Genomic DNA, 14,476 nt, shown 5'->3' with positions numbered 1-14,476 from the left:
TTATATTAGCCCGCATCCACACAGACAGCGGTCAGGCTTTCAGAGTTCTGAATTAATAAATTTTAATGTGTCGACAGGGATCTGTCCTATTCTGTTGATGATAGGGATATAACATGGGATGACTGATCTTAAGATGACATACTGGTGAAAAAATCTGTTGATTGTAATTGTGTTTGTCATTTCAGGCATAAAAACATTATTATCTTCTGTTGTTTGGAGTTTATACTGAGCAAATATAGTTACTATATCAGGTTTTAGCCAAGCTTGCATTCTGGGTGAAAACTTTAAACATACCTTAGAAATAACTGATTTACCTTATCCATTGGTCTTTTTTTTTGCTCGTTTTTTCTTTTCGCTATCATTCGATTATTCCTCATTCTTAGGTTTTCTTTTTGCAATAAGCAATATTTTGGTAGGGCCTTATAGACTTTCGATTTGCAACATCTAAAAGTTACAACTTTTATCGTTGACAAATGAAAATCGCTCAAATTAGTGTTTTTCAGTCTAACTAATACTGATACTGATTACTAATATCTTACTAATACTGATTCAGTTATCCTTCTGAGGTTAGCATCATAGAATCGTATCACAATTCGTCAGTGCAACTTACTAGTTGATGAGATTATTTATGTAAAGCTTTGACACTCAACATTAATAACACACATATAAAATATAACATATAAAATAATGGACAAAATACATTTTAAATAAACGAAGTTTTACTATCCTTAACAAAATTTTAAAATGTATTTTGTCCATTATTTTATGTTACATATTATATGTGTGTTATTAATGTTGAGTGTCAAAGCTTTATATAAATAATCTCAACGACTAGTAAGTTGCACTGACGAATTGTGATATATTGTAAATATTTACACATTCCTCTTATTACAGTGTTTTGAAAAAGGAATAAAACAATTCCGAAAGCTAGACCAAAAGTCAAAAGAGTGTTTCTGTAACATCCCGGCCAAACTTCTGACTGCAGCCCTACAGCCCTAATAAATTGAGTTTTGTATATATATATATATATATATATATATATATATATATATATATATATATATATATATATATATATATATATATATATATATATATTATATATATGTATATTATATATAAATAAGAATAATAATATATGTATATAAACTTCATTCTAGAACTAAATCATTTAATTTTTCTGTTTCCAACTTAGCAGAGGTCTTGTGTTCTCTGTGAGTAGAACGCCAGACTGTAAGAGTTCTCACTGACCGCTAGTAGTTTGTGTTATTAGATTAGAGTGTAAGTGCTACAAAGAACTCAGAATGTCTGGCCGATGTTTGTTGCTTATTAGGCTTTTATTTGATATTAGAATTACAAACAAATTATTTAAATACTGACAAGATTTTGTCACAACATTTAGAACACTAAATTATACTACATTCACCCGTCCCTATTTTTGAACAAAATATTGCAATTATCTTGGTTAATTTTTAGTTCCAGCTAGATTGAAAATCTGAATTTTCCAATCTTGGTTCATAATTATCATCAGGTTATTGAACAGGTAAATTTTTTGTCTCATCTGGTATTGATTTAGTAGTAGAATTCTCTAGTGTGTTATTTGGACTTTCATCTTCATCATTATCGTGATTCAATAATATAACAATTCAATTCAACAGTAAACTTCGTATATAGTGCAGAGCACCTGGTAAAGGAGTTTCCCATTTAGTGATGTCTACATTTTTGGTTTTCACTGGTAGATTCACCAATTTCCATATAACTCATTGTATCTTTCGACTTAACCATTTCCTTCATGGTTATATGGTGTTGTTCTACTTGAACATATTCCTTTAGAGTGTAGATAATTAATAAATTCTTGTGAAATAAAGCTAGTTCTTCTGTCAGATTTTAAATATGCCGGCATTCTATATAAACAAAATAGTGATTTGTTCTGTGATTGATTTGAATTGCCTTCCTACCAGATAATGTCTGCATTTTTTTAATACTTCAACGCATATGCTTCTTTTTCAATTGCATAATGTTTTCATTCAGAATCTGTGAGGGTATGTGTGAAAAAAGCAATGGGTTTTCCAGATTGATTGCTTCGCTTATGTAATCATAGACTGTATGCGGGACAAAATTTATTAAAAGCATGTACTTATTTTTATCTTCTAGCGATTTATTTTTAGATTCATTGCTTTTCAAAAAATTCTTGAATGTTATATACCAATGTTTGAATTCTTTGGTAGAAGTTTGACAGTTTGGATCAGCCTCTAGTTTATCTGGCTTAAAGTCAGTAACGCACTGAGGCTAAAGAAGGCCCTAGGCAAAATTGTAATTACGGGCCTATTTGTCAGTTTGGTAGTTTGTTAACTATTAAATAAAATAAATAAAAATCACAAAAGTAGAAATCCGAAAATTTTTGCCTTCTATAAATTGTAAGGCAAAACAGCAAAACAGACGATGCTAAAAGATGTAAGAGAGATATGGAGAATCTAAAAGTTGCATTCCACGGTATATCTCCTCATCTAAGCAAAAATCCTTGGCGAATTGGTTTCTTGCACTTATAAAGAGTAAACCGAAATAAAAGAAAGCAGGTAGGATTTGATTTCACGTAGTGCCTCTGTATGTTCGCTTACACGTATTTCATCCTACCAGGAATTATCAGAGGACTCGTACAGAAGCTCAAAACGTGTAGAGCTTTTGCCACTAAATTTTACTTTATTTTGTGGAATTTCATGATAAAATATTTTTCATATTTTATGCCGTATTTTATCATTAGTATATGCAGTTCCTTTAACTCTTTCGGATTCTTTTTATAAATGGTCAATATCATCTCCAACAGATTTCATCTATCAGTGAACCATATTCATATTCGTATTATTAGAAGTTTGTATATAAACCGGCAGCTTCGGACCTTGTTAGCGGGTTTTCATCTTTGTTTGAAGAAAAATGCACAAATAATGTTTAATTTCTTCATAATTTTCCTTTAAGGATTTTAAAGCATCGGTACGAGCAAACCGCATGGTGTAACAAATATGTTAAATAGTTTAGTGTTTGCTCTTAAAATTTGGCTTCCTTTATTTCGCTCACTATTTTGAGTTGTAAATCTTTCTATATAATAGAAATAAATTCATCACATATTATATACGACAAATAGTTTGGTAGTGGTGCCGCAGTCTTCATATTTTTGCATGTTTTCCTGCAGAAATGGATAAAACTCAGATACATATGCCAAAGACCTATAAAATTACTATTATTTTTACTAAAACACTTAATTTTTACCACGAGACGCTAAAGAATATAAAGAAATAAATTTAATTGTCGCTACCATGCGTTTACGTACTTCATTCCAATATTTTTCTTCATTTATCATTTGTTTTTTCCAGTCCAGTGTCAATGGTTCCGGTAATTTTTAGATCTTGTTATAAAAATTGCTATGAGGTTGATGTGGTTATTGTCAATTATTCGTTTCTTTTGTCATTAGCGTTGTTTGGTGAATCGAATAGAAGATGATTCCAAAGATGTATTTATTTATTTTGGTGGATTTTTAATTAATCAATACCGCGTTATTCTGGTAAATCAAAATAAAAATTAAAAACCTAATTTCCGGGCCCCAAAATTTATCGGCCCTAGGTTGCCTAGGCCTTAGTCCGTCCCTGTCTAAAGTACTTCTCCGTTATAAATTTATGCAACTAAAATTGTCGTAAAATGCCTTTTGCAGAATTAGGCTTTTATTCGCATAAAACTTGACATAAGAATGACAAAACAATTATTTAAATACTGACCAGTTGTTGTCAAAACATTAAGAAAACTAAATTATACTACACTTGGCTTGTATTATTAATATTTCTTGTAACACATATAACATTTCTTGTAATATTTTTATAAATAAAGGTTTTATTCTATATTTTATTCTTTAATTTTTTTTAATCACTTTGACATTTTAATGTATTGGAAAATAAATATAGTCTCAACATAACAAGAAAACCCAAAAAGTATACGAAAAATATTTATTATCGTATATGATAAGGATTTTTCTTGTTATTTTAGGATTATATCGATTTTCCTTTACTTTAAAATGAGTTCACAATCCTAGACAATATTACTAAACTTTTGAATTTAGCGCCATGTATTATAGTTACGCGCCCGATCACTAGGTGATGCGCCAATCATTGTTTTATTCGTTAACACGGAAGTTTCAATGCTAGGTGGTAGTGTGCTATGGGTTCCAGGAGGAACCTTTTTTTTAAGAGGGGGGCAATGTTACGATAAATATGACTAATGTTTGGCCTGTAAACATTTTTTTATTCTATCTTGTGTTTTCTAGTATATTCTCCGACCCGCTAGTAACCTGTCAGGCGTTCCCTCCCATTCGAGAAAGGTCAACATCCAGTCGAGGGGATTCCAGACTAACGGCTGTTTGATATATATAGCGGAATTGTGTGAGCATTCGGAATAATAATATCGAGTCGAGTTTTGAAATGTAACGCGCGTATTGTCGGGAATAGAAATTGTAATAAATGTTGTAAATAAATTATATAATTATAGTGTGAAATAAATTAGGGTAATATTGTACAAATAAAGACTTTAATAAACTAAGTGTTAGAACATTTTTATAATAAATAAATTTAATAAATTAGATAAATAAACTCAGTTCAGAATATACCAGGAACCTGATATTGTAAAACATATTAAGATAGGACGTCTGAAGTGGGCAGGGCATGTAATGCGGATAGAACAAAATGACCCAGATAGAAAAAATGCTCCTTGATAGATCCATTGGTCAGAGAAGAGGAAGAAATAGAACAAGGTTTCTTGATAAAGTCGAAGAAGACATGAGAAATATGGGAATACATGCTTGGCAGAAAAAGACGATGGATGGGAACAACTGGAGAGAAATTCTTGAGGAGGCTAGGATCCACATAGGGTTGTAAAGACAGAATGATGATGATGATGATGTTATTTAGGGTGGTATTGAATAAAATTAAGATAGCTATAATGGTAACAAACGTTCTGAAAGGACATGGTACTTAATGAACAAGAAGCTGGGATGTTGGATGGTCCAATTGCTTTCTTGGTTTTGACTGATATTATTGTATGAAGAAATTCAGATTTTAAAATTTCAGTATTTCAAATATCTCATTCATAAATGATAACTTTTCATGTATTACCTACTAGAGTTTTACCGTTTCTCTTACTATACAGGCCAGAAACTTCACAAACCTTCTTGGGCTACAAATTGAACATATCAAGCTTCTTTTCTAATTCTTCTATTTCTAGTCAAACCTATTTTTTGTTTTATTTCCCTTTGTTTTTTTTCTGTATTCGTCTGCCTTATCATTTTATTGCCTCTTTGTTCAAAAAGGTCTAGTATTTCTTCCATCACCCATTGATCTATTAGTTACACTATGTTCTCATTTCTTTCATGAGATTGTTTACAACATTTTCTATTTTACTTTTATTGACATCTGAAATATTAAAATTTTTTGCTGTTTTTTTTTCTATTCTTTTAGCCTAATTATTGCATCAGCTACTAAAAGCTTGTGATTAGATACAATATTTGTTCCAGGGTATATCATAACTCTAGTGGTAGAGTTCCTAAGTTTTTTGTTGATAAGAATGGTAGAAAGAGGTAGATATTTAAAAAACACTTTAATTGGAGTTACTACTGCTCTATCTATAGGTTTGCCAGGCATTCAAATGCTTTCAATACTGGCATCCGGAGAGCAGACAAAGAGGGTTCTGGAATTATTATAACTACTTGCATCAACTTTGTCTTCATTGAGACAATCGGGATCCTCAAGCGATGTTTTATTGTAGCACACAATGCAGAGAACCTTATTTGCCCTTTTGGCGGCAAGTCCCTGTGGGATGCACTAGTGTGGGATGTGAAATAGATCCTACTGGTTGCACATATTCTGACCTTGAAGTCGCATTGTATTAATGGATAAAAGAAATAGGATAATAATTTTATTGAATTTTTTTGAAAAATCTCTTGCTGATATGGTTACAGATTGTGATGAAATTTTTTGTTTGGGTGATTTTAATGTTGACTTACTCAATCCACATCTGAATCCAGCTCATAAAATTAATGACTTACTTGACAGTTTTAATTTGGTACAGATTGATACTGTATCGTACTGATTGATTATATAATTGTCTCAAACAAAAATAGAATAAACTCCTTTGGTGTGTGTTCTCTTGACCACATAACAGACCATGAGCTTATTTATTGTGACGTCAATATCTTCCCAGAAAAACCAGCCCCAATTTTTAAGACTGTTAGAAATTTCAAACACTTTGATGTAAATCTTTTTTTACTTGATTTAAACTGTACTTTGTTTGCCAACATCTATCACATTGAAAACATCAATGATAAAGTAAAATTCTTAAGCAGCTCCATTGTGGCTCTCTTCGACAAACATGCTCCTTTTAAAAAGATTAAAGTCACTAAAAATTATAATCCTTGGCTAACAGATAATGTGAAACTTCTTATGTCACTAAGAGATCAGGCTAAAAAAAGTGGCAGAAAACTAAGGAGGTAGCTCACCTTACCTACTACAAAATGATTAGAAATTATACAACATTAGCATGTGAGAATGAAAAAAAGCTTTCTTTCAACACAAACTTCATGTGGGTGGGATAAAAAATACTTGGAAAAATTTACAACTCATTAATATTGGTAAGACAGAACACACAATTCCAGAAACATTAAAAGAACCCTATGAGATTAATCAGTACTACACATCATGCATCCCACATCTAACAATCAATCAAAATACAATTGACAATTATTTAAATACTGTACCTAATCGCGAACAATTTACCTTTACTCCAGTATCTTGTGATCTAGTGCAAAAATTGTTATATACTATTAAATCTAATGCTCTAGGTTCAGACGGTTTAAACTTAAAAATGTTGCTTCAATGTTGCCCATTAATCATTCCTTATATAACGCATATAATTAATTGTTGCCTCTCGAGTAACTATTTTCCAGATGAATGGAAAAAAGCATTAATTAGACCCATACCTAAATGTAACAATCCAACCGAATATAAGGATCTTAGACCTATTAGTATTCTGCCTACTTTATCAAAAGTGTTAGAACGCATTATGCAAATGCAGCTTGGTGATTATATTTCTAACAATAATATCTTAACTGTTTTTCAGTCCGGGTTTAGGCCATTTCACAACTGTGAAACAGCACTCCTTAAAATAACTGATGACATTTTGAGAGAAAGAGATGTGGGTAAGGTTACTATTTTAGTTTTGATCGATTTCTCTAAGGCATTCGACACTCTCAATCATTCACTACTATGTGCAATTTTGAAGTCAATCGGCTTTTCCATAGATGCATTGAATATGGTTAAGTCATACTTGCATCACAGGAAACAGAGCGTCAAAGTAGACGAAAGAAGCTCTGATTTTCTAAACATTTTGTCAGGTGTACCTCAGGGCTCAATCTTAGGTCCAATCTTATTTACTTTATACACCACCAATATTGGTACCTCCTTGAATAGCTGTAAATTTCATCGCTATGTAGATGATACACAAATTTACCACTCATTTTACCCGGTTGACAGAGCAAGTGCTATTGAGATTGTTAATCAAGATATTAAATCATTGATTGCTTGGGCAAGAAATCATGCATTAAATATAAACTCTAAAAAAACAAATCTGGTGGTTTTTAGTCCAAACAGGGTGTGTTTGGAAATGAGTAACATCATTGAAATAGTTGTTAATAATGAAATCATTAAACCTGTAACTAGTGCAAAAAATCTAGGTTTAACTTTAGATAATCACCTCAAATTTACAAAACATATTAACACCTGTGTGAGTAAAGCATTTCTCAGTCTAAGAACAATTTACCATAATCGCCGCTATCTGTCATACAAAGTAAAAAGAATATTGTGCGAAAATCTGGTACTACCAAAATTTAACTATGGAGATGTTGTGTATGGGTCTTGTATTAGTTCAGATGACAGGAGAAGAATTCAGGTGGTTCAAAATTCGTGTCTTCGTCTGATCTGTGGTGTAAGAAGACACCAGCCTACTTCTCACAAATTAAAACATGTAAAATGGTTGAACACGGAAAAGAGAAGATTTCTACATGCTGCTTGTCTTTTCCACAAAATTATCAAAAACTCTCTACCAGCATATCTTTTTAAAAAATTATATACAGAACTGACATACATAATGTTAATACAAGATATAAAAATATAATTACAGCTCCGCCACATTGTACAGAACAATTCAAAAATTCATTTACATATCAAATATCAAAAGTATATAATGGATTAGCTAAAGAATTAAAATCGATTATATGTTTTAAGAAATCTCTTAAATCTAAATTGCTAAGTGAGTAACACATGTGCAACTATTTGATGACCTGTTATGAAGTATGTATAAACTGTGTGATAGTTTTTGGACAATGTTTAAATGTTAAATGTTTCTATTGGTTATGGTTTTTAATTGATTGTTACATAACATGAAAAAAAATATTATATATATTTTTTCTCTCTTGCTTAAGATGAAAAGCAGAGGTACTGATTTCTTGAAATCAGCACCAACTGATCTTCGGCATTTTTTCTTTCTAATTGTGTTTTATGCATATATAAATTATATATTTTGTGTATTGTATGAATTTGAAGGAAAAATAAAGACCTTTATTATTATTATTATTATTAAATAGTAGGGCATCTGCTTAAATGCTTTCAGTAGATGCGACAGATCAAATGACAACCTCAAAAGAAGTGGTGAAAACTTGCATGATCCTTTATCTAAATGACTAGGTACCACGAGTGTACTTGGGATTTGAAGGATTGGGCACACTAGCTGCAGGAAATACGGAAAGGCAGATTTCAATGCACTGCTCAAGCATCAACAGCAGTATTTGTCTGTGAATTTAAGCACTTGCAAGAAATATTGGGATTTACGGATGTGAGTGGTATACTATGCCAAATTAAGTTCTGCTGGACCCAAAAGCTATCTTCAGGCTTTCTGTACTCCACCAAAACATCATTAGTTGTCAATTTTAACAGTTTTTTTTAACTTTTGATGTCATTACAGTATGAATTCAATATAAGAACACTGACTACGGCAACATGTTTCTGTGTACTACTTTGACATCTAAAGCAAAATAAAAAGGACATACAATACAGTCGAAGGATTTTTCCTTAAATTATAAACAAAAAGAACAAAATAACAATAATATTGGGACGTTTTTCACATTTGGTCCCAGTGAAGATAGCCTCAAATGGGTTACACATGAAATATTGGTGTTTGGCAGTGTTAAAATTTACATTACAACTGAAATCAAAAGCAATGAGATACTTAAAAACTAATACTTAACAATTGCCAAAACAAGAAAAAGTAACTAGTTTTAAAACAGCTTTTAAAAGTAAATAGTAAAATGTCAGTAAGTATAAATAATAAAGTTAAAAAGACATCTGTTGCAATCTGCCAACTGGTGGTTTGAGGGTTCTGACTCTATTGCCAAATCTATCCGCTAACCTATCAAAGGGCAATTGCCAAAAAATTTTCTAATAACATTTTCTAATAAAATTCAAATTTTCTAATAATTAATTGCAATTAATTTTAAATGAAACAAACACTAATTCATAAATGTTTTATATAAAGTATCAATAGAATCAATAAAATATTATAATAAAAATATACATTTTAAAAGCTTTATCTCTTTGTATTTGAAGCATATAACATATACATAATTTCAAACGATTCACCTTAAAACATAAACGAAAAGGATTGCTAACTTGAGAGATTTTATTTAATTCCAAAGTTTTTTTATTTAAGTAAAAAAACAATTTTAGGTAAAGCATTTGTTCAGAAGTAGAAATCGAAACATCAAATAAACTTATTTTATTGTAAAATTGTCGCTTATTCCCAACAAAAATAGTAAATTGCACTAACATACCACAAGAAAATAGCATGAGAACAATAGTAAAATCAATATTCTGCTAGCAACTCAAACTTGCAAATCCTACAAAAATTTCCTAGGAGAGCTCTTCATATTAAGATAACTTACAAAAATAATGTAGTAGAAAATGGTCTCCAAATTCTCTGATCAAAATATTAGAGCCAAAATAACGAATTACAGTGAAAAATCCAAAAGCAAAAGTATACATTCTAATATTAAAGTAGATGGTTTAAAATTAACAATGACATTATGTATGTAAAACATTTTAAGCATACAGACTTAAATAGAATTAGTTAAACTCAAACCAATATGTGGATCAGTGAGGAGTGTACCTGCATGTTGTCTTTCAATAATAATTGTAACGAAATGAACTTATTGAATTAGGTACAAAAAATTTTCATAAAGTGGACCAGCACGGAATTGAACATTAACCATCAAAAGCTTTGGAATAAATTTAAAAAAAAAATGAAATTCTTGTATTTACTAAACAAATGAACCAAGAAATGAAATTGTTGCACCGAAACTGTGATTAGTCTTATTATATTTGAAACTAATGCACTGACTTCTCTCATTACACTATATACATCCAATATAGAAATAAAGGGGATCAAGGAAAAAATACTTTTTCAATATGTGTACCGAGTACAGGTTAGAAATTTATTTAACATGTAACGGTTATAGGACCCTATTACATAATCGGCAAACAAGAAAACATTACGTAAATTACAAACGGAGGATATAAATTTAAATACCTGTGATAATGTCTTCGTTTGCAGCATTCTATGGAAACATTTCTCAAAGTCTTAGATCGGAGGGATTGTTTAAAAATTTCTTTGGCAACATCATTTCGTAATATGATCGTTCGGAGCATTTTAAATATTTTTATTTAATTTTGTACTTCTCTTCAGTTATGTGTTGTGCTTATGGTGATTTTGATGTGAATTCGAGGGCGACTCACCGATATCCTTCTCTAGGTCATTTAAAAGACGGTCTTTCACGAAATTGAAATGTGACAGGCCTATGACACCCCTATGACCCTATACTATGACGTCCGGTAATATCACACGTTTTTAATCGAATTTTGACATTTGCCAGTGCCAGTACACACAATCCCATAATGTGTTGGTTGCCTACTTGCTGGGAAAAAAATCAAATTTTTATTTTATCTTGTCAGTGATATGTTACCTACACCCACACACCGCTATGGCTACACCTATAAGATAGAGATTTTATTTGGTTTTTCATTAGCATATTTATAGCCCGGGATCCTAGGCCCATTTTCATTTACTTATTACTAACAAGCTAATTTTGAGGAGACGCCTTACTTTTGTCCTTACAACAATTTTCGTTTATGGTATTCTAATTCTAAAGTTTCTATATTGTAGGCAGGTAGGCAGTAAATTCTTAGAAGTAACAGTGATGTTTCAGCGTTTTTGTAGGTCTTCCAATGGCGACAATGGCGTACGAAAAATGTCATGAAATATGATATTTATAGTATTTTTCATATAAAAATGCGTGCACGTCACAATTTATATAAAGTGACGTCACTTATGTTTAAAATTTCCAGAACGTCAACCTTAGAGTTCAAATTTACCTAACACAGCTAATAATACGAAACCCATACGGAACTGCTCGATCTTTCATAGGCATCATCATGGTATTATAATAATCAGAAAAATGTAACCATCATTATATTGCGAATTTTAGAATTATATTGATTAAATAACCAAAAACATTTATTATTATTAATAATATAAATTTGATGAAATAACTCTTTAAGTCTAATATTCCAAAAAATAATAATTTTAATTAAATATATTAGATAATTGTACGCAACTGATACGGGAATACTTTAAATTTTTTGACAGTTCAGCGTGTGGCAAAATTGTTTAAAGTGTTGCCGCTTTATTAGAGTAAGAATTTTGTTTATGTTTTTATTTATTACACAATTTGATCATAATATATTATATATTAATAAATTGTATTTATTAATACATATTAAATTTAGATTAATAGCTTAAAAACTAATTATTGTTGTGTATTGTGATTGTGCTATGCCAAAACAACTAAATAGTCTGTAGAAAGCCGATAAGCTTTCATATAAGATAGATTATTTTGAACAAGAAATAATGGCCGGACGTTTTTATTATTATTGCTCTAAAAGAGGTAAGTTTAAAATTTAGAATATATAATTTTGTATTAAAATGGTTTCTTATGTAATTTTAAAAATTCCTCACTTACTAACTATTCTGATGTTTTGGCAACGCTGTGGGGTTCTGACGTCGTAAGTCTTAAATGACGTGCATGCATTTTTATATGAAAAATACTATATTAGGTATATAAAATATTTTAGTCATCGTGTATATCGAAACAGGTAACAAAACATTTTAATGCCCAAGTTTCTATTTGGATAAGATGAAATTCAATATATACTTTCCCCTTCGGTTCTCCTATAATTACCACCTCGTTACGATTTCCGATTTTACAGCACAAGCGGATACCTAGAAATTATCGCCAATCGTCCCGGTACAGGAGCGCATGCGCGTCAAGTGTGTAATTTTAAATTAAATCTTGACCGTTTGTCATTCTAGCTAGAACCGACTTTATATCGTCCGTCGGCAAATTCAAACAAAAATATAATTTCCAGACCATCTTTTACCACCTTTAGTCCAGACAAATTATTACATGCATTTAATATATTTTTTACCACCAAAAATGAGATGTTTTAACCAAATAATGCTTCAAATATAATGTGCAGAATAATTTTGAATTACGTTCCGCTAATGAATTTGCTTTTTTGTTCTTAAAAGTATAATAAAGTTTCAATTATATTGCTTAATATTTCGTATAAATATAACCGTCTAACAATTTTAACTGTACTAATGCTCAAGTATCAATTTTCAAGTTTTAAACTGAATGATTTACGATGAGTAATTCGGTTGTAAAAATACCGGCATGTGCCTTATCTAAAGGCACATGCCGGTATTTGTAAATAAATACCGGCAATACAATAAATCTGTACTTGTAAATTTTTAGTTTAGTTGTATCTTTGCAACTAGCTTGTTTATAGATAGATGTGCATTGTGCATTGCTTTAATTTTGAGTTGTGTTGAAATTTTGTTGTGAGTAGTTATAATTATTGTAGTATTTTTTTGTTGTTTGTTTTTTTGAAACTGTCTATTTGTGTATAAAGAAAATGTTTAGACCATGGGAAAAATCACCTACAGTTTTTCGTGCATGGGAGCAAGAGAACTCAAGTAGTAGTAGAGAAAGTGTAGTAGTCAACAATCTTTTAAGTGTAAGTGATACAAAAAAAACGGGTGTGGCAGTCCAGTGGGACTGCCGGTAGAAGTTATACTTCTATACACGCGTTCGCTGTTAAACATTTATATAGGAGTCAATCTGCACAATCATTACATATGTAATGCTATAGGTAAGAGAGAGCAGAAATAGAAAAATAATTAGTTATATAGGTATATGGTGCATCGTTTGCTGTATATAAACATTTGACCTGTAATAGGAGTATAGTAAATCAAGGAGTTGAATGCAAAAAAAATTACACATACTCTGCAGTAAAATTCATTGTTTATTTTGTTATTAATATAAAAATTACAATACAATAAATACACTGCAACATAATTCAATATAATAATATAATATAAATTAAAATGTAATATTCATAAGTATTTAAAACTGCCAATATACATAACTTACTTTACAAAGATAAAAATAAAAAACCAACAACTCGAATTATGTTGTAAATTTTCATTTTATTTTAAAATTTATGTTTTTTGCGTATATTACATATATTTAATAAGATTAACGTGAGGTTTTTAAATATTTCAAAAATAAATTCATTTGGGATTCGAACTCACAACCACCAGCGTATGAACCAAACACGTAAAGGATTTGCCAATTAGACATGACACTAACGGATTTCAAAATTGAGAGTTCTCGGTAAAACAGTGAATATTTTGAAATACAAAAGCCTAAAATAATTATAAACGTTTAATTTTAAATAATACAAAACATATAATAATATTAATACATGTTATATTATATATAATATTATATATATATATATATATATATATATATATATATATATATACATATATATATATATATATATATATATATATACATATATATATATATATATATATATATATATATATATATATATATATATATATATATATATATATATTGTGATGATGTATTATTTGTGAATGATGAGCAATGAGTGTTTTTTAATAATAATATATATATATATATATATATATATATATATATATATATATATATATATATATATATATATATATATATATATATATATATATAGTAAACTCTTAAATATTGGGGAAATCTGCAAGAAATACTCTAATGTGTATCAATTGTTTCGCCGAACGTTTTCGCCAAAGAGAATTAATTTGGCTTCTTCAGGGCTGAAAGAGAATAAATTATAATTAGCTACCATATATTATCTATTAAAACATTATTGATCTTACCGTAACTTAGAATTGTAGAGTTAGAATATTAAAAAACTTTGCT

General features: G+C 29.9%; 1 protein-coding gene across 2 annotated transcripts in view; it reads right to left on the bottom strand.

Moving 5' to 3' along the window:
• muc (dihydrolipoamide S-acetyltransferase muc) overlaps nt 1–10,963 on the bottom strand; it is a 78,205-nt gene extending 67,242 nt beyond the window's left edge. Inside the window, exon 1 of one of the 2 annotated variants that reach the window (XM_072544803.1) lies at nt 10,672–10,963. In XM_072544803.1, the coding sequence (XP_072400904.1) occupies nt 10,672–10,790 (119 nt within the window). In that variant the 5' untranslated portion in view covers nt 10,791–10,963. The remainder of the gene's footprint in view (nt 1–10,671) is intronic. The other variant, XM_072544797.1, reaches the window with a different exon arrangement.
• Between the last annotated feature and the right edge of the window lie 3,513 nt (nt 10,964–14,476).

Source organism: Diabrotica undecimpunctata, chromosome 1 (assembly GCF_040954645.1).
Source record: "Diabrotica undecimpunctata isolate CICGRU chromosome 1, icDiaUnde3, whole genome shotgun sequence".
Taxonomy (NCBI): Eukaryota; Metazoa; Arthropoda; class Insecta; order Coleoptera; family Chrysomelidae; genus Diabrotica; species Diabrotica undecimpunctata.
Note: the sequence above shows the minus strand (reverse complement) of the source record. Positions and strands in the feature narration are given on the sequence as shown.